The sequence below is a fragment of the Ceratotherium simum genome, chromosome 30 (genome assembly GCF_057802395.1).
Source record: "Ceratotherium simum simum isolate JZ-2026a chromosome 30, ASM5780239v1, whole genome shotgun sequence".
NCBI lineage: Eukaryota > Metazoa > Chordata > Mammalia > Perissodactyla > Rhinocerotidae > Ceratotherium > Ceratotherium simum.
This window is the reverse complement of record NC_141929.1, coordinates 17,819,680-17,845,666: the sequence shown is the minus strand read 5'-3', so window position 1 is coordinate 17,845,666 and position 25,987 is coordinate 17,819,680. Positions and strand designations below refer to the sequence as shown.

General features: G+C 42.3%; 1 protein-coding gene across 1 annotated transcript in view; it reads left to right on the top strand.

Moving 5' to 3' along the window:
* Nucleotides 1-25,987, top strand: part of WWP2 (WW domain containing E3 ubiquitin protein ligase 2) — a 134,976-nt gene that overhangs the window by 88,654 nt on the left and 20,335 nt on the right. Inside the window, exons 8-10 of the mRNA XM_004431787.3 lie at nucleotides 2,773-2,983; nucleotides 16,672-16,761; nucleotides 24,227-24,401. Of these exons, the coding sequence (XP_004431844.1) occupies nucleotides 2,773-2,983; nucleotides 16,672-16,761; nucleotides 24,227-24,401 (476 nt within the window). The remainder of the gene's footprint in view (nucleotides 1-2,772; nucleotides 2,984-16,671; nucleotides 16,762-24,226; nucleotides 24,402-25,987) is intronic.

The following is a 25,987-nucleotide window of genomic DNA, read 5'->3' as shown; positions in this document are numbered from 1 at the left end:
AATGTAGTTGAATTCATCAATCTTTTATGACTTCTAGGTTTCGTGTGATACTTCAAAAAGTCTTTTTCACTTTAAGATTATAAAAATATCGGCTGGCCCAGTGGCGTGGCGGTTAAGTGCGCGCGCTCCGCTACTGAAGGCCCAGGTTTGGATCCTGGGCGCGCGCCAACGCACCGCTTCTCCGGCCATGCTGAGGCCGTGTCCCACATACAGCAACTAGAAGGATGTGCAACTATGACATACAACTATCTACTGGGGCTTTGGGGAAGAAAAAAAGGAGGATTGGGAATAGATATTAGCTCAGAGCCAGTCTTCCTCAGCAAAAAGAGGAAGATTAGCACGGATGTTAGCTCAGGGCTGATCTTCCTCACAAAAAAAAAAAAAAAAAGATTATAAAAATCTTCTCCTCTTTTTTTTTTAGTTCCTCTGTAGTTTCATTTGTTATATCAAAATCTCTGATCCATCTGGAATTTTTTTTATATAAGGAGTCAGGTAGGAATGTAACTCAATTCTTGTCCAATACACTACCCAGTTGTCACAGTACCGTTTATTAAATAATCTGTCTTTTCTGCAGTCATCTAAATGCCACCTTTACCATATACTAAAGTCCAATGTATATTTAATTCTGTTTCTAAACTTTCTTGTTTATTTAATCGACATCTGCCTATTCATGTATCAGTGCCACACTGTTTTAACTGTTGTAGCTTTATAATATGTGTTAATACTTTAGAGAATGAACCCCTCCTTACACATACACACAACACTCTTCATCTTTAGAGTTTTAATGGCTATTCTTCTGTATTTAGTTTTCCTGATAAATTTTAAAATGAGTTTATTTAGTTCTCAAAAGAGTCATGATGGTTTTTTTCTTGGAATTGAGTAAAATTTATAGATTTGCTTAAAGAGAATTGCCATCTGTTGTGTTTTACTAACTTGTCTGACATAGAATAAGAATATAAATATAAAGTCTTGCATTTATGTTGGGGAAACATCAGTTGCACAAGATATAGTCATTTATTAAACAGCTAATTTAGTCTATGTGCCAGACAGTATTTCATATACTGGAGAGAAAGCAAATGAATTAATCATAGGTAGTCCCTAGGCTCTTATCCATATGTTAAGATCAAGCTTAGCATCACATTATGTTCGAAGAAATTTTAGTTTCTTCTGGCCACCAGTCTCATGTTAGCCGATAGGATCATGTGGTTTATTTAGAGTCTATAATCCTGGGTCGCGTTAGAGGATGTGTGGCGAGGGAGAAGTAGAACGTAGTGTGTGAGTGGTTCTGGCTCTGGAGGCAGACAGCAGGGGCATGAATTAGGTGCCCTGTGACCTTGGCAGGTTATTTAACCTCTTTGCGCCTCATTTTCCTCAACTGTAAAATGAGGGGATATTAATTGTACCTAACTCATGGGGTTGCTTGTGAGGCTTAAATGAGATAATCCAAAATGCTTTGCACTTTGCCTGGCGCATACTCGTGTTCTGTAAATGTTAACTAATACCATTTATATTGGAAATCTGATTCTGCTGGTCCAGTGGTATCTGATTTATTAGGTTCAGTTCCTGATATCGTTATTTAGGAGAGGCAGTAGAAGAAGATGCCTAGAAGAGGGCAGCCAGGTGGTAAGAAGGTGGTAGCCTAGTAACATTAAAGAAATAGTAGCCCTTTTTACTGGAAAAGAGAAAGTGAATGAAAAACAGGATGGTCTGATACTTATTTTGTATTGAATGGGGCTGGGGGCTGGGTGGGGGCTAAGACCAGCTAGGGGAATTCAGCTTAACATAAAAAAAACTTTTCTGGCAGATATATCTGTTCAACAGTGGAATGGCTCTGTAGCGAGCTCCTTGTCAGAGGAAATGTTCAAGAAAAGAATCTGCATAGCTATTTTTCAGGGAAACTGCAAAAAGAATTTTTGAATTAGAAAGGTGAGACAAAATGACGGCTAAGGGGTTTTGTTATGAAATTCTAGTATAAATGTACATATGCGATCACATGTGTAGAAAATTCCCTACGTGTGGCTTATCTATTTTCAAAGACTTCTACTTCTTTGAAACCTTGTTTGATCCCTTTTTGAGTGAGAGGATATTTTAGTGCCTTGGGGTTCTTGTGAACATGAGTGATCATCAAAGACATGAAGAAATGGAGAAATAAGGAGACTTAGGAACCAGCTTATTTCACTTCTGTCTCTTTGTCTATTGTTACCTTGGAGACAAGTCCCTTGTCTTCAGAGCCCCATCTTTTTCATCTAGAGTGTTAATTCTTGCTTCCTACTTTGAGCATGAGTCTTTAAAAGAACATGTACATTATTGGAAGTTTTCTGCCTCTTAGAGTGTATGGAGCTTTTTGAAGGAAGGTGCTATTCATGCCTAGCAGACAAAGGACAAGTTTGAAGAAAAGTATATGACCCTATAAACTTGGCATTGGCCTTGCTTCATTTAGCACCAACACACTTACTTCCCTATTATCCTCATCTTTCTTGCTACTCTTTTATTGCAATATGTGTAACCACAGTATGTTAGAAAAATTTAATAAAGTTATATAAAAGAGGTAATATTTAATCTATTTATTTCAGATCCGTCTCCTGATTTTCTTCAAACAGGCCATTATTGACTTGCTGTAATTTGCCAAGTTATATTTTATAAAACTTTTTGCTGTCACGGAGACATGCATGGCAACATTGTAGTTACTGTGTTATCGAATTAAGTGAAAAACCTGGTGAATGTGAATACAAGTCTGAGTGGATCTCTAAAATAGGATTTCTGTATTTGCAGTGAGTGATGAACCCGCTGCAGGCACTGATCCCGAAGAACCCTCTGTTGTTGGTGTGACATCCCCACCTGCTGCAACGTCGAGTGTGACCCCGAACGCCACTGCAGCGTCTCTCCCTGCTCCGGCCACAGCGGTTGAAGGAGAGGAGCCCAGCACTTCGGGCACACAGCAGCTGCCGGCGGCTGCCCAGGCCCCCGATGCTCTGCCCGCTGGGTGAGTAGCCTTCTGTCCCACTACAGCGCTTCCCGCAGCAAAGACTGAGGCTCCTTCACCAGGGCAGGAATAACGTGGTTATTTATTACCTAGTGGTAGACTCTGGGGAATCTGCCATGCATAGGAGCAAGGGAGGTGTGGAAGAACTGCTTGTTCTACATAAATCTGAAAAAGAATCTAAATCATCTGGGACAGAATCAATGCTACCTTATACCGTGACTTGAAATGAACAGCTTGACTCAGAGTGCAGCTTTTATGGAACAAGGAGCTCATTTTTCCTTCCTAAGTCATTAGAAGGTGTTTGCCTAGATCCTACTTAGAAAACAACTTTTCTCTCTTGAATTTTATCTTAACACCCTATAGAGGACTTTAGGCTCTGAATATTACTGTATGATGTTCTCATCACCAGGGCTGATATTAACATAGGCTACTAGTTTTCTTGCCGTCCTTTAAGTTCAGAATTAAATCTGATGGTAAAGACCTTGGATGATAAGAAGATGGCCCCAGTAAGCCAAAGGGAAGTTCAAATTTGGCTATATAGTGAGCAGAGATTAAGAGCATGGACCTGGGAATCAAATAGATCTGGGTTTGAATCCCCACCTGACCCTATGTGACCTTACTCTGGTGACTTACCCTCTCAGTAAGGTGTAGGGTAATAATCAGGCATATCTCCCCAGGAAGTTAAGGGGCTCAAATAAGATGGCTATGTGAAGCACTCACCCATTGCTGGGTGTTACACCTGGTCAGTGATATTTTTGAAGTGGTTGTGAAGGAACCATAAAGGAAGGGAATGGTTCCAAACTGGGAAATGAAGTCATATCTCAGGACTACCAGTTATAGTCAGGGCCAGTCCTGTTGGGGTTCCACTATCCATCCTGGTTATCAGTTTGGTACTGGGGAAATCAATGTCCATATTGCCACAGTCACTGTGGTCTGGCCAGTGGTGGTCGTGGTGGTGGAGTGTGGGTGGGTCCTCTGAGCCCTTATAATTCATAAAGGAAAAGGGAAGGATGGACAATTTCTTGCTTGATGTATAATATGCTGTATTGTTCTTAAGCCACTTTGGAAAACCCAGTTATTAAAACAAAAATCCTAAACCTGAAAGCATATACGATTTTTACCACATACATATCTCATCCTTAGCATTTGGCACACGACCTAACTCATATTTCTTAATAAGTTATGATGAACAAATGAAAAGTATTGCAAATAGTTCTTAATACCTCAGACCTGGAGAGAATTGGGAGTATTGAGAGGCAGCTCTGAAAAGTTTTTGATTTTGTGAAAAGATTAATAACTAATTGCTTGTGTCCAATTCCTCCCCACAGAGATTTCTTTTCTCTTTCGTATGTGGTAAGGAATACTCGAAAGACTTTTGTTTGGTTTATAATTTCAAGTCTGTATGCTATAATTTGGGGGGAACAGAGCAGAATCATTTTGGCAGGAAGGAGAGAAAATGGCTGTCTGTGTCCCCTGTGAGCTGTTTGTTTTCTTTCCGCTGAGCAAATGCCTGGAAGGCCGGCCTCACTCCTGTGTCAGTCACAGGCAATTAGGTCTAATGGCTCAACGTGTCTTTATGTAGGGTGTGTGTGAGGGTTACTGTTCTCTGGGATTGGGCTCTTCCTGTTTCCAGGCAGCTGGAAAACTCCAGGCCCTGAAAACGCTCTTTATTCTAAGTTTGGCGGAGGGAGCAGCCCAGGGAAGCCGATTCTCCTCCCCCACCCCACCAGAGGCTCAAACACTTTTTTGAGGTAGGGTTTGAACAGCATCTTTTCCTTAGAGCATTTGGAACGTGAGGAGGCCGGTGTGCAGGTCTGGGGAGGCTGCTCCCTACTTTAACACATGTGATGCTCCAGAGAAGGGTATTGGGATCCAGTTTTCCAGCCTAGACGGGCTTCCAGGTGCCCATCCCTAAGCCAGCTGGAAGCTCTCGTACTTTTCTGGCTGTCTCAGGGCCTGGAGATCATCAGCTCCCTAATGGGAGATTGCCACCAGCACTGCTAAGTGCGTGGCAGTGAGGACGGCAGGCAGTCAGTTCGCTGCTCTGTGATGGCAAGACAGAAAGGGCACACTTTCTACAGTAACCCTTCTAATTTACAGAGTCACCATCCCCACCCCAGCTTATTTACAAGTTTAGGACATCCAGACAAGATGGGTTATTCTCTCATTCTTGGTATCTTGGCTTCAGGAGTCAGGGAACCATGTTTAATCTTTTTGAATAACACTCAGAGCATGACATTTCACCACTTAGAAGGCTGCAGTCACTGCCTATTGTCTACAGGGATAAATTCTCAAATCCTTAATTAGGTCAAAAAGGCCCTGGGTGATATGACCATACCTACCCCTCAAGCCTTCCATAGAAGACACTCTGCTTCGCTCTCTAAGCTTTAGCCAGAATAACTTATTTTAGTTTGACAAATGTACCACCCTTTCTCTGCACTTGTGACCCTCTACCATGCTGGTCTCTCTTTCTGAAAGCTTCCTGACACTTTGTCCATTAATTCTTGTCCATCTTCAAGTCTCAGCTTAATCAGCGCTTCCTCTGGGAATCCTTCCTTGATCCCTGGTAGACAAAGTTAAACCACCTGTGTACGGTAACTCTTCTCCCCCGTGTAATTGATTGTTTCGAGTCGCTCTGCCCTGCTAGGCTCTAAACACCAAGATGGCAGGGAGCCTGGCACAATGTAGGACCCCAAGACATATTTGTAATGAATAAATTTAAATGCCTTCTTTTTTTTTTTCCTCCACCTGGATGAATGTTTTCTGCTGCTTTGAGGCCTCAGATAAAGAGCAACTATGACAGGAACATTAGATTTTCTTCCCAAGAGAAAGAGCCTAATGCTGTCATTCCCTGGGTTGACTGGCTTTGTATTCAAATATGCATCTGTCACAGGATCGAAGATGCTCTTCCCTGCTCACTAGGGGTCCTCATGCACTGGGAGATACTGTGGAGCATGTCTCCTCTTTGCTAAGGCATTTCTGAGCCATACCAGATTTCTTTTTCAAGGCATCCAGCTGACTTAGTCTCTTTCCAACTTCATCTTCTCAACCCCTTCAGTCTCCTTTACTGAGCAATCGAGCAGGGTTCACTTGGGGATCCCAAGGACCTATTTTTCCAGTTCCTGCATTGCCCTTCTGAAATTTGCAGAAGACGAGACTGGTCATAAAGAGGTCACACTCGGCTGTACGTTCTAAGGACTGAGGGCTACCAGCAGCTGGGCTGCAGAAGTCCAAATAGAACACCCCTCATCCCTCTTCTCTCTCTCGGTCTCAACCCTCCTGCTTTCTGTGCCTTTTAATTTAATTAACATGAAACAAACCAGCTGGAAGGGTGTGGCATTATCAGTTTGCAAATACCCATTAAAGGAAGGGTTTCGGGAAAGCTCAGGAGACATGGGGAGATAGTGGTCCAGGCAGTGGGCAGTGGGGAGTGAGGACACTTTGATCCCTGGCCCTGCATCTGGTTTTTATCAGTACCGAGCCCACTTTGGGGACTGAATGCTCATTAACAGACTGTGTGTACATGGCTTAGATAAACTCCCAGAGTGTCCCAGGCTCTGCAGCTCACTCAGTCCCTCGCACACAGAGGCACATTATTTCACCTTGGCAGCCCACTCTCTGCTGTGGTTTCTTACATAAGAGAGGCCGTTGTGTTTGGACTGCCGACTTACCAACTTACCTCAGCACTGCCGTTTCACACCATCCTTTTTCTCCTGCAGTCATTGGCTGCCCTGTCCGTTTCCTGCCTCAGAGTAGAATTAATTGAGGAGGGTGTTTTCTAGATCTTTTGGATCTGCATCTCCCCTACCCCCATGCCCAATTGTGGAGATCCAGAGGCCCTTCTCCAGGTGGTCTTTGAGACATTATCAAGGATGACAACCTTGTAAGAGTTCTGATGTTCTGTTTATAGAGACACTTTAAGAGATGTTGGAAGTTGGAGCTTCCCTGCTAAGTTATAAACCAGCCGCTGCCATTGAATTTCATTCCAAACTCATTTTTGGCACTAGCCGAAGATCCTTACCCAAGGAGTTTTAAAACAGCGTTTCTCAAACTATCTGTGGAGAACCAATCCTTTTTTTTTCTGTTGGTTTTTGTTTGTTTGTTTTAATTTTTTAATTTTCAATCTGTTAGAAATGCTTATTTTTGTTCTCTACCGTGTTCAATGAGATGAATCTGCTGATCACATTATTTGGATGTCGTGGCAATGTTAAATTGGTACAAAATTTCCAAATGCTTAGAAAGTTCTATACTTTTCTGGTCACTGAGCAGTAACAAAGAGTTTGGGCCGTGGACCATAGTTTGATCAGCACTGGATTAAAGGATTGTGTCAGGAGAATCTGTGTCTTTTTGCAGAATACAGTTTAGTTCTTGACTCTGCAAGGATTATTACATGCTTAGGTAATGCCGAACGGTACGTGTTCTGGCTTCCTCCTCCTCCTCTCAGAACGAAAGCCTTATTTCCAAATTCTACTGTTGTTAGATGCTGGCCCGTGAAACATTCTCACCTACCATATGTGTGTATTCTTGTGTAATTATGAATTTTCATTTTTACTACACTTTCTTGAGAGCTCCTCAAGAGCAGGGAGCACTGTGTCCATCTTTGTATCCCCAGCATCTAGCATAATACTTGGCTTGTAGGGAAATGGAGAAGTGTTTGTCGAATGACAGGAAAAATAAATGATTTCATTCTCAGTAGCACTTAAAATTTTTAAAGTTTTTTCTTTTTTAATTAGAAAAATAAATAGGAGAGGAGAGAAGAAGAAAAACAACAATAACAAATAAACACCCAGATTTAACTGTTAGTGTTTTCATGCACCTTGGGTCTATTTTTTTCCTGACCATTAATAACAGCTAACGTCTGTTAAACGTTTCCAGTGTGTTGGGGAGGGCGAAGTTTCCTACGTGGATTATTTCACGCAGTCTTCACAACACCATGTGGGAGCTACTTTTATCCTTGTTTGGCAAATGAGAAAACCTTAAGCAGTTTGCCCGAGACCACAGGTACGGACACAGACACCTAAACACACATCTACCAAAGTTTGATAATCTTATGGTATGCGCTTTTAAAATTTACTTTTTTGTTGTAAAATATTTAAGCATGCAGATAAGACAGGAGAGTAATATAAGAAATGCCTGTGGGCTCACCACTCAGCTTTATCAAGCTTGAGCATTATGCTCCGTTTGCTGCAGACCTCCCCCTTTTTTAACTTCTTGATGAAGATATTATCAATATGATTGAAAGTCCCTGTGAACCCTTCCCTGATCCCATTCCTTATATGCAGAGATAACATGGAATTTGGTACATTCATTAAATTTGCTATATGGTATTATGTTGTATGAATAGGTAAAAATTTATTTGTTATAATTAAAATTTATTTATATTTACGATATTTATATACTATATATCATAAATTTAAAATAGAAAATATAATACGTACCTTATATTTATTTATACTAGAATTATCTCTTCGCAATTATAAACAATGCTTCAGTGAAGATTTTCTGTGCATGACTTTTTGTGTAAATGTTTCTTTAAGGCATGTACTGGAACTGGAATTTCTTCATTGTAGTGGGTGAAGATCTTCAGTTTTAGTAGATACTATCAAATTGCTTTCTCGAGTCAGCTCATCAATTCACACTCCCATGAACATGCATAAGCATTCCTGCTAAAACTTAGTATTGTCAGATTTTTTTTTTGCTTTGGGCAGTCTGATGGGTGTGAATGGTATCTCTTTGTGGTTTTAATTTGAATTTCCTTAATTACCGTTGAGATTGAACCTCTTTATACATGTTTTTTATTTGGTTCTTTGGTTTCCTTTTTTGTGAATTGCCTATTCATATATTTTTGTCCATTTTTCTGTTTGGCTATTTGTCTTTTCTTTTCTTTTTCTTTTTTTTGTGAGGAAGATCAGCCTTGAGCTAACATCTGTTGCCAATCCTCCTCTTTTTGCTGAGGAAGACTGGCCCTGGGCTAACATCCGTGCCCATCTTCCTCCACTTTATGTGGGACACCACCACAGCATGGTTTGACAAGCAGTACATCGGTGTGTGCCCGGAATCCGAACTCCGGGCCGCCAGAGCTGCCGCAACAGAGTGTGCGCACTTAAACCGCTGTGCCACCGGGCTGGCCCCTGGCTATTTGCCTTTTTTCTCTTTAATCTGCAGGATTTCTTAATATATGGTAGTTACTAATGGTTTCTCAATTATGTGCATACAAATATTTTCTCCTGGCCTGTGGTTTTTATTTTCACTTTTCTTTTTTTGGTGAGGAAGATTGGCTGTGAGCTAACATCCATGCCCATCTTCCTCTGTTTTGCATATGGTTCACTGCCACAGCATGGCTTGATGAGTGGTGCGTAGGTCTGCGCCCAGGATTTGAACCCGCGAACCCTGGGCTGCCGAAGCAGAGTGCGTGAACTTAACTGCCACGCCACTGGGCCAGCCCCTATTTTCACTTTTTTTTTTTTTTGTGAGGAGATCAGCCCTGTGCTAACATCCGCCAATCCTCCTCTTTTTTTTGCTGAGGAAGACGGCCCTGGGCTAACATCTGTGCCCATCTTCCTCGACTTTATATGGGACGCCGCCACAGCATGGCTTGCCAAGCAGTGCGTCGGTGCGCGCCCGGGATCCGAACCAGCGAACCCCGGGCTGCCGCAGCGGAGCGTGCGCACTTAACCGCTTGCGCCACCGGGCTGGCCCCCTATTTTCACTTTTTTATGTTGCCTTTTATTGTACAATAGTTTAAAATTTTATATAGTCAAATTTGTTAATCTTCTTCATATGCTTTTGTCTCTTGTCTAAAATTCTTCCTTGCTCTGAAATTGTAAAAATTTTACATACATACACACCCATGTCTTGTTGATTTTGATGTGCGTGTTACTTCTTATTTTAACTTCTTTAAAATCAAGATGTGATTTACAAGCTTCAGAGTGTCATAGTTTAATTGGCAGTGTCTTTTTCTTTCTTAGTGATATGTTTTTTTTTTGTTTTTTTTTTTTTTTTAAAGATTTTATTTATTTATTTTTTCCCCCCAAAGCCCCAGTAGATAGTTGTATGTCACAGCTGCACATCCTTCCAGTTGCCGTATGTGGGACGCGGCCTCAGCATGGCTGGAGAAGCGGTGCGGCGGTGCGCGCCCGGGATCCGAACCCAGGCCGCCAGCAGCGGAGCGCGCGCACTTAACCGCTAAGCCACGGGGCCGGCCCATTTCTTAGTGATATGTTAAATCATCTTACAATTGATGGCATTTTAGATTTATGAAAAACAGTACATTTATATAATTTTTAAACAAAGTTTTGATTATCTTATGCATATTATTATTATTATTTTTTGTGTGTGTGTGAGGAGGACTAGCCCTGAGATAACATCTGATGCCAATCCTCCCCTTTTTTCTTGAGGAAGATTGGCCCTGAGCTAACATCTGTGCCCGTCTTCCTCTACTTTATATGGGACGCCACCACAGCCTGGCTTAACAAGTGGTGTGTTGGTGCGGGCCCGGGATCCGAACCTGCGTACTGTGGGCTGCGGAAGTGGAGCGTGCTCACTTAACTGCTTGTGCCAGCGGGCCAGCCCCATGCATATTATTTTTTAACTTGCTTTTTCCACCCAATGTATTGTAATCATCAGAGCAAGTCAATATTATCTACAATGTTAATTTCAATGACTGAATACCTGTTATAGAAATAACAGTTTATCTTACTAATCCTCCATTTTGGGGCATTTTGGTTGTTTCCAGTTTTTCTGTAACATGCTGTAACATACTGTGACAGATGCACTTACAGCTAAGTCTTTGACACATAATTATTTCCTCAGGATCTGTCCTACAAGCAGAGTTGCTGAGTCAAAGGATATTCACATAGGAAAGGTTTTTGACCAAGATGCCAAATTGCCCTTTGGAAAGATCATACCCATTTTTGCTCCCATCAACTATTTTTTAAAGAGTGACTATTTCCTTGCATTGCCAAATACGTCTGCAAAATCTTTTATCTGCAAAAATGTTAAAAAAAAATTTTTTTATAGATACCATCTCCAGGAATTGTCTTGCCTGTCTATGAAAGCATATATTTTAATGTCGTCAACTTCCATTGAAGAGCTTTGGAAACTTTTCCAAGGCAAAGAAAATGGAATGGTTGAAGAAGAAGAAAGAGACTAATTCAGAAGCCCCAGTAGCTGCTCTGTGCCATCCTGTGCTTAAAGGGCATAACGTGCTGGTTGTGGATAGTTTTTGAAACGGGGTTAGTATGCTCAGATTTAAGGGAAAGCTCCGTTTCTCAGGAAGGGTTCTTGGGGGAGGGACCGAGTTGAACACATTTCCTGCTCAGGTTACAAAGGACCTACTGAAGCGATGCAGACAGTGAGCAGGAGATGTGTTCCATTGCGCACAGATTTCTGACTCATCAAACAGTCTGAAGGCGTCCCTGCAGGGGAAATAAATCTTATGGTTTGCCTAAGAAGTGGCCAAAGCTTGGGGATTAGGAGTTGGTTCAGAGTCACTTATTATAGGAACTAAAATAAGAAAATATGAATTCCATATATCTTTGCCTGTGGGGAGTTGAACTTCTACATAGGCAGCTTTAAGAATACTTGAATACTTTTGATGTCTTTTTATGAAGTTTAGTTTTTGTCTAAGTAACCAGCAAAGCATCTTTTCTTTGGGGTATGTAAGGGTTCTGGTGTGACTTTGTTTTTCTAGTGGAGAGAGTGAATTTTGATTGAAAGTCGGCTGTATTAATGCCCAGTGCCTGTGTTAATAAAAGAGAGCAAATTAATCAATAATACAAGTTAATAAGGTTCTTACTAAGAATTTTTGAACATGTTGATATCGTGTGTGTTACTAACCTGAAACCCTCACCCAGCTTTAATCTCTTCCCAATTTAATCCAACTCTTGGTGAAACTGTGATTCCATTCAAACACAGGGGAATGTGACCAAGAAGTATGTTGATCAGGATGGTTGAATACATACTGTAATGGCAGGTAATTGAGAATTGATTTCCTGAAGACCTTTTAGGAAATCTTCCACAAGAAAATGTGGTTCCGGTGACCAGACAATTTCCTTTCAGATAACATAGGAGAGAAATGATTGGATGTCATCCTAATAATGGGATTTTTAGCCTTTAGTCTTTTAATAATCGTGATGGTGGGGTGATTGGGGCATGGGCATGGAATATATACAATTGAATAAAGGGCGGTTAAAATCCATAGGAGCAAAGGTAATTTAGGTTAAAAAAGTACCCAAGGTTAATTGAAATTAGAGACTACTTTTTAAGTACTTTCAAATACAGAGACTCTGTGTAGTCCATGGTCCAACTGAATGTTACTCATTGAAGGCCAAGGAGCAATGTGTTGGGAAGGGACCTGAAACAGGCTTGCTGCTTTGAACACTGTTTCTGAGAGCATCAAAGAAAGCTATTCAATGGGAGAGGATATGACCCACGTGACCAGGATGCAGTATTGAGACCCATGGGTAGTTTGATTGAAAAGCCTTTTAATCTCAGCATCAAGAAGATGCTTATAAGGGACAGAAACCTAACCCCTGACAGGGATGTGCTGATGAAAGGTCGCTGCCAGTATCACTTTCTTGGCATGGGGAGACCAAACGAAGACATTGGAAGGCTTAATTTATGTGGGTCAGCGGCTCCTGAGGAGAAATGAGGATCGGGAAGCTCGTTTGATTGACAATAGAATTGACCGACTGTGCTGCATGAGTGAAGGGAAGAGAGATGTATGAATTCTGAGGAGCCATGCAGGTAAGGGAGGAGTTGAGAGTTCTCTAAGAAAAGCAGCAAGGCCAGGTCATGGATCAGGGAGGACCCACATGGACATTTAATCTGAGCAGGAGTTCAATTTTAAAAGGAAAAAGGTAGATATCAAGAAAGGTAATGGAAGAAAGGTCTTGCTCCTCTGGAAACTGTTTTTCTAGCTAAGCCTGTTGAGAGGGTTCACAGAAGGACATTGAGATTTGCCGGACAATAACAGTCCCTGAAAGAGAGAGTTTCATTTCTAGGATCAGCTGGGATCAAAGACAGGATGGACAGATCTCTTGTCTAGGCTGGGAAAGAGCCACTGTAGCTCTTGAATAGAAGTGAAGAGCACTTCACACTGATTTCCTTTCTGGCAGTGTGTGGGAACACCATTGTGTCAATTAAAGGCATTTACTTCGTGGAATTTTAAGTATTACCCCATCTTCAAATTAAAATGTTAGCCAAAGTATAATAAAACCAATTTTCTCCTTAACTGAAATGAAATATAAAAGAAGGCAAAAGTAGAGACTATTTATAAGATTAAAATTTTAACAAAAGAATTATCAGAATAAAGAGAAATGTGTTTAGTGCGTTTTATCGCCAATTGCTACAACAAATATTTTGTCTTTATTAAAGGGATAGCGCCACCCACACGTTATGGACAGTTTCCCAAATAGTGACTGCAACATGAGCAAACTAATTTTGTTAGTGATTTGTGCCACAAAATTGCCAAGGAAGGGAAGGATATAGCTAACTTCTCAGGGAATGCTGGGAAGCTCTCAGCTACTTAAGTCTTATTAGGAGCAAAGGTTATGAAACAGTGGTTTGCTGCCATTGCCTTGAGGAGCTTCCATGTTTCAGTGCTTACCCTTCAGCCAAGTATCTTTCTCAAGACTTTCCTCATTTCCAAATTCAGATGAATACAGAGGGTATTGGATTTGCTGGTCTATTACCGAACAGACAGGAGGAATTTTGAGAGCTGGTGTGAAGCCACAGTATGTCAGCCTGCCATGCTCGCTGAAAGGTCCGCACCAGATCCCCACAGATGGGACCGCAGCCTCTTGAGCTGGCAGTATTTGTTACTGTTTTGTCTTTAGTTCAGAAAGGTGTCCGGCAGGAGAAGATCTTTAACTTTACCCGGTGTGCATTTTCATCTTGACACTTTTGCCAGAAGATTCTGCCCTTTTGATAAATTACTGAATGAAGTGTGAGGATCTTCCCTTTGCAGTGGGAGGGGCCAGGGCACCTGGCTCAAATCACCAGTATCTGCTTCAACCAGAACCTTGAGCAAAAATACCCAGGACAGAAAATGTGCTCAAGCTCATTTTAATAGTGTTTGTAGCACTCTGGTCCTCAACCCAATAGTTGATCCCTTTTGAGAGGTGAGAGTGTGGAACCACTGGAGCTCGCTGCTCCCAGGGCTAACCCTCCCAGTGGTGCAAAATGTGCAGCCTCTTCCGGTAGATGCAGATCTTCCGGATCTGAGCAGAGGGTTGTGAATAAACTGGAGCCTAGAAACCCACTGTAATTCCTCCCCAGTCATCTTGATCCCTCAGGGCCCCCTACCTGGACTCCAGTGCTAAGGAAAGTTGCTCACTTCGAGATGAGGATTGGGAAGGCACCTGGCACCTTGTCTGCTGGGTAGTAGGTTCTCTATAAATTCCAGTTGACCTTTTTTTTTTCCTCCTGTCTTCCTTTCAACATGACATGGTAAAATTCATGAGCTAGGGAGTCAGAGCTGAGTTTGAATGTCACGTAAGAGTTACTTAGCTTCTCTAAGCCTCAGTTTCGTCATGGTGATGGCATTTCACACCTTAAAAGATAGAGGCAAGGACTGCACGAGGGAAGACTTGAGCCCGTAGCTCATTGTAGATGCTAGTGGGTGATGGCGCCGCCTTCCCTTCCTTGCCTTAAAAACCTCATGTATATCTGTATCTGAACGAACCTTGAAGGGGCTGATCAATGCAGTCTGCTGATCAGACATGCTGGTTTAAATGAGAAACGATATTGAGTAAAGCTAATGTCTATTGGAGTAGACACATCAGGCTTGGTAATAAAAGTTAGGACATTTATTTCAGTGTACAGTCAGCTCTGCTATAACATATGTGTTCCTAAAAGTCACTATGCTATGGAAAATCATGCAATAAAAACCACAGAGCTTATGGGAAAAAATGGGTTAGGGACATAACACTCCAAAATTTGTCAATGACACCCACAAAAAATGGGAACCTATTAAGGATGGTAGCACAGTTTTACACATGTTAAATGACTGAGATACATATCACTACAGTGGATATGGCATGTTTCCTTGAGGAGACCTGACGGTTGCTTGTGGAAGCAGATGTCAGAAGGGTTGGAATTTGTGAGTGTTGTCGTGAAGTGGTGCAAGGAGGGTTGTCTGCAACCAGATGGGAGTTGTAACACCAGATGTGGGTGGGTATGGCATATACCATGTGGTCAGCTGAGGTAGCTGGTAGATGCGTGTGGGTTTTGTGTATGCTTACGTGACTGAGTTTAGCTAGGGGAAGTCTTCTGTGTTCCTTTAGTGCTTCTCAAAGGCAAAATCATGCACAAGCAAACACAAAATTCACATTATGCTCACATTGTTCCCTCATGTATCAATCACATTGGAATAGATTGGTGTTTTCAAAACAAGCGTTTCTGCATAACTGACTTTATTAGCTTCCCGGAAAAGGTCACCTTCCCTAGGCAGTACTCAAAAGTAGAAGTCAATAAAATCAATGTGAAACATAAAGGCTAATGGGACTGTTAACATCCTTTATAAAGTAATCATTTTATAAATGTAAATTTTGCATCCATTATATATAGGTTACTGTATTCTGGGTAAGTGAAATTACTGTAAGATTGTGTTGAGTGTGGGAATAACGGGAGTGTGAGGGTGGGTGGTCCTTGGCTGTATTTTGTAGTGATTTTGCTTGTGGATTATATCTCTTTGCATCATCTGCTACCTTGTCATTCTTCCATTAGCACAGATGAGCCACCCTCAACACCGTGATCTCATATTAACTTACAGACTTAAGGGTAGAGCAGTCAATAAATAACAGTATGCTATGTTTCTCGATTCACCCAAATCTCTTTTATTTATTTATTTATTTATTTATGAGGAAGACCAGCTCTGAGCCAACATCCACTGCCAATACTCCTCTTTTTGGCTGAGGAAGATGGGCCCTGGGCTAACATCCGTGCTTGTCTTCCTCTACTTTATATGGGACACCACCACAGCATGGCTTGACAAGCGGTGCGTTGGTGCACGCCCGGGATCCGAACCTGCAAACCCTGGGCTGCCGAAGCAGAGCGCACGCACTTAACTGCTGCGCCGCCAGGCCGGCCCCCCCCGCCCCAGATCTCTTTTAAAGATCCTCTGTAAATAAGTCCTGTATTTTAAAAAGAAATGTGATCATGAATATATATGATGCTAGGAGAACAAAGGCAGTCATATAATTTGTGACTTTAAGAGGTAATGTAGGCTAAAAAGGCTGGAGGATCCATAGATAAGTATTAGGTGAGGCCCATGAACCCCAGAAATTGCATATAAATTTCTGTTGGTAAGTGCACTTTGGAAGGAAAGAGGAAGGGAAATCACATTCCTAAAGAGATCTTTGATCCCCAAATGGCCAAGGAACACTGATTTAGAAAAATCCATGAAATGTAGACTCATATGGGTTATTCAGGGGCATTTAGAGCAATCTAGGGCATGTCCTAGTACACTGAGTCCATAAAGGGAGCTATTATAGTTTTCTCAAGAAGCAGTCCTGGGTGCTGCCATCAGTGACAGCGTGGAGTGGTTTTGACACGGTGTTGGCTGTTGCACGTCATCTTTGATGTTTCCTCTCAAATTAGCTATATCAGCAGTGAAGGGCTCCCTTTCGAACAAGGGCTTATGCCTTTCAACTGTGTATATCATGGTTCTTTACTTTATTTTTCAGATGGGAGCAGCGAGAGCTGCCCAACGGGCGTGTCTATTATGTTGACCACAATACCAAGACCACCACCTGGGAGCGGCCTCTTCCTCCAGGGTAAGGCATGGACCGACCAGCCCTGAGACTCTAGAACTGGCACCAAGAGTCACCCTGTGGCTTCTCCACCACTGGCTGCCATAGCCATCTCTTTATTTTCCCCCACCCTCTCCTCTCTCTCTCTTGTTTCCCCTCCTCCCATTGTCTTCTCCTTCTACATTCTTTCCTCTCTCTTTCTATTTTCCCTTCTCCACACATACGTTGTATTGACCATAACTGATGGCCGTGGGCTTTATTAAGTGGTATTTAGAGCTACCATGGCTGTTGGGTCCTGGAGGAAGGAAGTCTGGAGAGGCCCTCTGGGCCATTGGTGTCTCGATGCCCTCAGTCGTTTCACCTACAGAGATATCCTATTAGAGCCAGGTTTTCAGTCTCTCTGTGGAGGAAGCAAAGTACAGGGACATTTATCCCAGGTCACTTGATTGCTTTTCCTATTCACTTACCTTAATTCTGCTCTCATTTCTTAGGATATACCAGGCTTTTTAGAGCATCTTGGGAAAAAAGTACATGCGGAAGCCAAGATAGAAAGGGTATTGATGCATTTCACAGCCCCCTGTGCCCAACCAGCCCCTGATGACAGTGCGCTTCTCGTTTAGCTGGGCTTTGTGAGAACGCAGCTCAGTTCTCCAAAACCAGAGGATGAGTGAGGCTTCCAAGTGAAGGGAGACTGTCCAAGTTCAAGGAGAAGGGGTTTGGTTCCTTGTCTGCCAGGGACAGAAAGTTCTTTCCACATGTGTCTCCTCGTCCTGAGAACTTTTGAAAGGGAATGTATTCTGCTCTGAGGAAAGAATCACCTCCCAGTAAAGCAACCATGAAAGGATGAAATATGAACACTTCTCCAGCCTAAACTTGCTGAGGGAGAGGATGTCAGAGGTGGACAGTATTGGGAGAACTCCTGTGCTGTTTGGTTCAGCTGTCAGGCATGTGCCAGGCAAGCGCTACCTCACCTTATGGTCCTACAAATTTCTGTGGACAGGCTGCTTTTAGTTTCAATTTTCCAGTAGAATGCTTGTGTTTTCCTTACCCTTCTGGAAATGAAACTCATAATGTGTCATTATTAGTCCTCACTGTTTTCTACTTTGACTTTAAGTCCAGTGAAGTTACCAAAGTTAAACATTGACTTCTTAGAAAAAGACTGAACATTTTATTATGGAAATTATGGAAATTTTCATATTATTATGGAAAATTTCAAATATGCACAAAATAGCATACTCAACACTTAGCTTCAATAATTATCAACTCACGGCCAGTTTTGTTTCATTTCTACTAGGGGTTGGCAAACTATGAACCTGTGGACAAAATCCAGCCCTTCACCTGTTTTTGTAAATAAAGTTTTATCGGAACACAGCCACACTCATTTATTTCCTTATTGTCTATGGCTGCTTTTGTGTTCAATGACTGAGTTGAATAATTGTGACAGAGACTATATAGCCTGCAAAGCCTAAAATATTTACTTTGTGGTCCTTTATAGACAAAGTTTGCCAACTCCTGATCTGTAATCCTCACTCGCCCCTTCATACCCCCGTCCTAGATTATTTTGAAGCAAATCCCAGATATCATATCATTTTATCCATATTTCAGTATATATTTCTAAAAAATGTTCTCTCATTAAAAATAAAATCACTATATTGTTAACAGTATTTCCTTATTATCATCAAATACCCAGTCACTAGTCAGATTTCTCCATTGTCTTGCAAATTAATCATTGGCTTTTAACAGAATGCGTTGCACACTTACCCTTTATGTATTTCCAGCATGTATATTTAAAAGCAGTGGTAACTCTGGAAGGGTGCTGGTTGCTGCCTCTGAACCTCTCTCGTCTTTAAGTTATGTAGGCCTTGACCTAGTGAACATTTGGATGGAATCTAAATGAAGATATTTAATGGCGTCTTCTAAGGATGGCTGAAGATTTATTCTTCTTTAAGTACTGAGGTGGGACACTAGATCCAACTTTCTTATTTTCAGGATATTTTTAATGTTTTATTGGGAGATGGCTCAGCTCTATACCCTACATAGCCTATTAGTTCTTCCTGAGTTTTAGGCCCAGACCTTTGAGCCCCTGGCTCTTACTTCCACTCTGTAATGGAGAACCCAGAGAGAATAGAATGCTAAACTTTCATCGCTAAGTAATGGGAGAATTTCTGTCCCAGGGAAGTATCACCATGGTGAGAGCAGTCTGAAACTACAGATGGAGCCATTATCTCAGCAGACCTAGTCACCTAGGAGCCAGATTGAGCAAAAGGATTCACTTTCTTGCAGCCATCCCCTTCTGTCAGACCCATGGGACACTGTATGAGGACTGGTCATTTCATCCAGGAGCAAAAAGTACTGGACCTGGTAGCTAAGGATGAATGTAGTAATTTTCTCTTTAGTCACTCTTAGGCGATGCTCAGACTAGAGGTGAGTAGAGAGAGTGATCACCACAGAGCTTGGTGTAGAGGAGGCCTCACAGAGGGAGGTGGATCAGACTTGGTCTTGCAGGAAAGGCTGGAGGTGGACTTAAATAAAAAGAAGAAGGCAATTTAGTTTGGGGGAACAGGTTTAGGGAATGATGCATGGAGCAGTTTTGATGGAGTGGAAGGTTTGTGTGAAATAAAAATGCTCAAAGTGTGTCCAGCAAGGCCCCTGGGTTTGGTGGAGATGCCCACTGGAACCAAAGAGCATGAAAAGGCTGACTGGCCTGCAGCCACTCCTCTGTTTTTATAGATTACGATTCTGCGTAAGATTTCACCTGAAATCAAGGGTTGGGTCATGCTGCCTAGAAGCTTGAAATTCACCAGTGCAGAGGACTTCTGGTTAAATATGTGGACTGAACATGTGCTTTTTTCCATTCCTTCCTGAAAACCCACTAAAATGGCAATAAAGGTATAGAAAAGTATAATGATAAAGGAGTGGAAGAGGAGGAACAGCATATGGCAGATGCTAATCGAAATTTCGTTGCTGATAGATAAATGGCAGAGCTGAGAAAGCTGAAAGCAAGCTCACAGTGTGGTGTATCCACCAGGAAGCCAGCCAGTTTGCACAATGGAGCCCTGGAAAGCCTCAGTGATCAGAGACGTGTGTGTGTATGTGTGCGTGCGTGTGTGTAATGAGACTAAAAACCTGAAGTAAGTTTAAAATTTGTACAGAGAGAAGTTAGATTCCCAGGTTCTCAATCATCACTCCCATCCCTCTACCACATACATGCATGCACACACATACACACACGTTCACACCCACATACACACACACAGCCATGTGACTGCCGCTAGTGTGAGAAGCTGCTAGGAGGACACAGCCATAGCTGTGGCTGTGATGCTGAAGGCAGAGATGAAGTCAGAAGAGAGGAATTAAGTGAGGATACTGTCCTCAAGCTAAAGGTTGGAAAGTTTTTTGCTGGGGAAAGTGACCAGTCTAAGGGGAGAGAACTATGGATTGTGATATTTGGGGATCTTCTAGTGAGACAGCTGAGTGAAGCCACTGGTCAGCCAGCCCCCTCCTGGGTACCCAGAGCTTCCAGTCAGCCTGTTAGTGGCTCACTTTTAAATGTGAAGGAACAGCCAAGGACCAGCAGACAGAGAAAAAGGAACTTGGTGAAAACAATGTAGGGAGCTGAAAAAAACTTGAAAAAGTACAACCGGATTATAATTCATATCCTCAAAGATTTGGCAGAAAATATGGCGTCTTTGTCAGAAGAAGAGGAGACCGTAAAACGAACTGCACATAAAACAAGAAGAGCTTTTAGAAATTGATATATGACAGCAGAAATAAAAAAATTAAATAGAAGGATTGAAAGATAAAGTTGAAGGTAAGAAAATTAGAAGATGAGTGTAGGTGATCTAACATCTGTAAAGTAGTTCTAGCAAGAAAGAACAGAGAAATAGAGGATAGGAAATTATCAAAGAAAGAATAAAAGGAAATTGCCAGAACAGCAGGATAAAGTATCCGAATTCAAAGGGCCTACCAAATGCCCAACCCAGAGAATGCAAAGAGCCCCACCCCAAGGTACGTCCAAATGGAATTTCAGAATGCCAAGAGAACATCTCAAAAGCTTTGAGAGGGGAAAAAACAGGGTAAATATCAAAGATCAGGAATCAAGAATGCTATCCTTCTTCTCAACAGCAGCTATGGAGTAGGACCCTCAAAATTCTGGTGGAAAATTATTTCCTGTCTAGAAATCAACTTTTAGTCATTTTAACACTCAAGTGTGAGAGTTGAAATAAAGGCATCTTTAGACATGCAGGGTTTCAAAAAATTAACTTTGGTGCATCCTTTCTCAGAAGCTACTAGATGATTTATTCCACCAGATGAGAGGAAACCAAGAAAGAAGTCATGAGATGCAGGACACAGGGGACTCAATTCATGGGCCAAAGACATTCCTAAGAGGAAGGCGAGGGAAGATGACTCAAGACACATAATGTAGAGCAGGCCTGGAGAACTGTCCACACTGGGCGAAGGGTGGCTGAGAGATAATGACACTTAGAGGCCACCTGCCTTGTTAGAGTCTGGGGCTGAATTAGTGATAGGTTCTTGAAAACCAAGCAGAATGAAACATAGAATTCTTAACTCCAGAAAAAAAGAAGAAGTTATACAAGTAAGGAAATATATTTATAGTATTTTGCAAAGTCATAATACAAACTCTGTATATTGATTTAATAATGATTTTCTAAATTGGGAGGATGGGGGAGGAGAGGGCATTGTGTGTGATGGGGGGAATACAATAACTAAATTCTCAGCTTTGATAGCAGAAAGTCTATAAGTAATATCTAATATGGCAGAAATCAAGAATAATGGAATAAGCATGTTATTTATAATATGGCTATAAATAGAATCAGTCAAGAGTTGAAAGTAATTGCTTCTGAGGAGCAGGAAGCAGCAATGGGGAGAGGTCGGGCGGGAGGCACTATTTTTCATTGTATCCCCTGTAATTCTATTTGTGTTTTTAAACTATAGATACATGATTTCTTTGATAATGAATAAAAGTAAGTTAAAATCACTAGTTGAGAGGACTTATGAGGAAGTGGGAAGGTTCCAGATTATTGAGAGCCTTGACTACTACCTAAAGGGTTTGACTCAAGGGCAGTGGGGAGTCTACTAAATGAAATTTTGAACAGGAGCATGACATAAGGAGTCAACCTGGTATGGTTACCTTGGTGGCAGATTATAGGCTGGATCGGAGTGGGGAGACTGGTTCTGGGATAGTTGGACATAGAAATGGAAAGTCAAGGGCATGGAAACAACAAAAAAAGAAGCCCTTGGGCTGAGTGGTTTACTGACGTCAGCAGGAAAGGAAGAGCTGGAAATGGTGGTGTGGTTTCATCCCTGAGAGGAGGATAACGTGAGGAAGACCAGGAAAGACTCAGGGTTGGGGAGAGAGCTGTGGTGTTGAGTTAAATCCAAAGTGACAGCAGGTCATGAAGGCAAGGCAGTCTCGCAGGCGGAGTCCAGACACGAGTTGGGAGCTGGCCCCAGGGATTGGGAACTGCTTGAGGAGAAGCCATTTTTAGGGTGGCTCTGAGTTTAAAAGAATCATTGAAGGGATGGCAAAAAAAAGTCAGCTAGTAGGCTAACCCTAAAAATTGAGGAAGGTACCCAAACTGAAGCATAATAGTCACGTGGGTGAGATAAGAATTCAGAGAAGATGAAATGAGAAGGTGATTAGGGAACAGGGACTCTCCAACACTTTGGAATCATACAATATAATCCATATTGGGGTCCCTTTGCGGTGGGTTAATCCTATTTTCTTCAGTGCTATCTCTCATCTTTTTTAAAACCCCTTTTTCCTCCTCCCCATTTCAAACTTATAATGGAGAATTTCAAGCATACACCAAATTCGAGACAATGGGACAATGAATCTCTTGTAACCATTGCCTGGTTCTAACAATTAACATTTTATTTAATCTGACCTCCTTCTTTTCAGGGGAGGGGGCCAATGAATTTTAAAGCAAATCCCAGACATCATATCCTTTGATCCATAAATACATCACATATGTCTCTAAGATATGAGGTGGTTTCTTTTTTTAAAGAACATAACCAAAATACCATTAACCCACCCAACAAAATTAATAGTATTTAATTATTTGGTGTCATATACAGTGGGTGTTCCATTTCCCCCAATTGTCTTAAAAATGTATTTACCCTTGATTTGTTTGAATCGAATCTAAACTCAAGATCAACACATTGCTTTTGGCTGATATGTCTCAGAAGTCTCTCTTCATCTATAAGTTCCTCTGCCCTTTCTTATTTTTTCAGGCCACTTATTTGTTGAAGATCCTTGGCATTTGTCTCATAGAATTTCTCATATTTTGGCTGTGGCTGATTGTGACTCTGTGGTGTTGTGTAACATGCTCCCCTATCCCTTATCTTTGCTATAAACTGTAATTAGATACGGAGGCTTGATTGGATTCAAATTCACTTTTTAAAATTTAAGTATAATTTACATACAGTGAGATATACAGACTCAGGTGTACGGATCGCTGAGTTTTGACAAATGCATACACTCATGTAATCTACACCCCATCAAAATATAAAAGATTTCCATTACCCTACACAGTTCCCTCTCTTGCTCTCTTTTGGTCACTTCTTCCCTGTGTGTGTGGAAATCAAGTGACACCTACCAAGCACAGCTGAGGATTTTTACCCTCTGTTCCAGCCCTGCCTTGCCCCTGGGTGTTTTAGGACCAACTTTGGAAAGGTTGCTTCTTCACTAAAGATAATGTGGAGAGTCCTGCTGTTGTTTGCACAGGCTCTTCTTCCCATGACCATGCAACATGTTTTCACTGGCACCTATTTCAGGATAATTTCAGTTGCAAATAACAAAAATTTGGATCCAAATTGGCTTAAATAATGAAGATAATTTACTGGCTCATGTAACTGAAAATTCTAGATGTAGATCCTGGTTTCAAGTGATGCTTGATCTAGTGGCCCAACAGTATCACCAAGGGGCTGGCTTTTTTTCTCATTTTTCTGCTCTGCCATCCACTGGGTCAACTTCATACTGTATTTGGGGTCAAGATGGCAGCCAGTGGCTCCTAGGACTGCATGCTTTCTCAGTCATATCCGGCAAGGAAGAGAGACTATGTTTTCCCCAGAGTTGCTAGCAAAAGTCCTGAGATTCACCTTGATAGGCCCACCATAGGTCACATGCCCACTCCTAGTCCAGTCAACAGGTCAGCTTGGGTTGGGAGTAGAGTCAGCTTCCCCAGAACCACATGGATCCCCTAAATGGAAATCAGGAGCTAATGGTAAGGAGGGATTGGTTGCTGCAGAGGCAACCACAAACGTCTGCTGTAATCATCTGAGCTCCAGAAGCCTCTGTGATTGGGGCCTGCCTGACTGTGCCTCCCAGGAGCAGCCAGGCTCCTGTGCCAGACACCACACTTCGCCCTCCCTCTGTCTCTCCTTGCCAGCCACCCTGAAATTCCTCTAAAATTTGAGGGTATGGGTGGGGTGGTCACTATATTCATTCTGAGCTTAATGTTTCCAGCTGGGAGAAACGCACAGACCCCCGAGGCAGGTTCTACTATGTGGATCACAACACGCGGACCACCACCTGGCAGCGCCCCACCGCGGAGTATGTGCGGAACTACGAACAGTGGCAATCACAGCGGAATCAGCTTCAGGGCGCCATGCAGCACTTCAGCCAAAGATTCCTCTACCAGGTGAGAAGTCAGGGGCTTGCCTCGAGAGAGGGGAGCCTCCCTGCACTTGAGAGTATGCAGCTTCGCACATTCTCTGTTGACCTGTTTGGTGAGCAGTAAAACGGTGGCCAGAAACATCAGTGCCCTGACCCTGGAGATTTTACTCATCACAGTGAAATTCCTCAAATTCCAGTGTTTCTAACTTAACATCTCTATGTCCAGCCTCTGTGTTTAAGGACTCAATATGTCTGAAATGGAATTCTCCTTCTTTCTTCCAAGACTGGTTTTCTCTTCTGGCCCCTCCATTCACGTCCATTTACTCTAACTTGAAACCTGAAGGCCAGCTGTGACCTCTCCCATGCCTCACCCTTTCAAATCAAAGCAGTCACCCCAATCCTTCTCTTTTCATTGCTGCTACCGTATTTCTTTACATCTTTATTATGTGACAGATTCTCAGGGATGGGGGTACCTTTAAAGTTCGTCTAGATCAGGAGTTGGCAAACTATGGCCCATGGGCCAAACTGGCCTATGCCTGGTTTTGTCAACAAAGTTTATTAACACAAGCACGCCCAGTAGTTTAGGTATTGGCTGTGGCTGCTTCCACGCTACAGTGGCTGAGTTGAGTGGTCACAACAGAGACTGTATAGTCCATAAAGCCTAAAATATTTACTATCTTGCCCTTTTAGAGAAGTAGTTTATTGATCCTTGGTCTAGATCAACCTCTTTCTATCTGAGTCCTGATTTTCCTATGCCCCTCCCAACTGAATGGTTAGGGCAGCCTCTGAATTGTTCTCTCTGCAGCATTCTTTCTCCTCCAGCCTGTATTCCCTGTTCCCACCAGAATAATCTTCATATATCACTGTCTTTTCATCACTTTACTGGTTCAAAACCTTCCGTGATCATTACCTAAATAATAACATTTAAGCTCTCTAGTCCAGAATTCATGGTACAGTGGCCCCAAATTAACTGTCTAATGGTGTCCAGACTGTCTCTTTAGGAACTCTCCCAGCCCCACCTTCCTGAGTTTCCATCCCATTAGAGCCTGGAGCTACGGGGAGCCCAGCCACACAGCCTCTTTGGCAGGGAGAGGTGGGATTCCCAAGCTGGAACTCTGATTGCATTTTCTCAGAGAACCTTGAACATGAAGCTTGGGATCTGCAGTAGAACCCACATAGGATGTGGTGTATTGGGGGCTGGAAATTTTTTGAGCTGGTCCGTGACATTTAATCACTGTGTTTAATCCACACTGTTTCTATTTGAAGATTTTATTTTATTTATTTTTCCCCCCAAAGCCCCAGTAGATAGTTGTGTGTCACAGCTGCACATCCTTCTAGTTGCTGTATGTGGGACGCGGCCTCAGCATGGCCGGAGAAACAGTGCGTCGGTGCACGCCCGGGATCCGAACCCGGGCCACCAGCAGCGGAGCGCGCGCACTTAACCTCCAAGCCACGGGGCCGGCCCTCACACTGTTTCTATTTGAAATGAACTTTAACCCCACAACCCATTTCTAAATTGGATACTACCCTAGTTAGATGCTCAGAAAATCTTTAATTCTGTTTAATTAAGTAGCATTTCTTAGCAGCTTTGCCTTCATTGGCAGCTTTTTC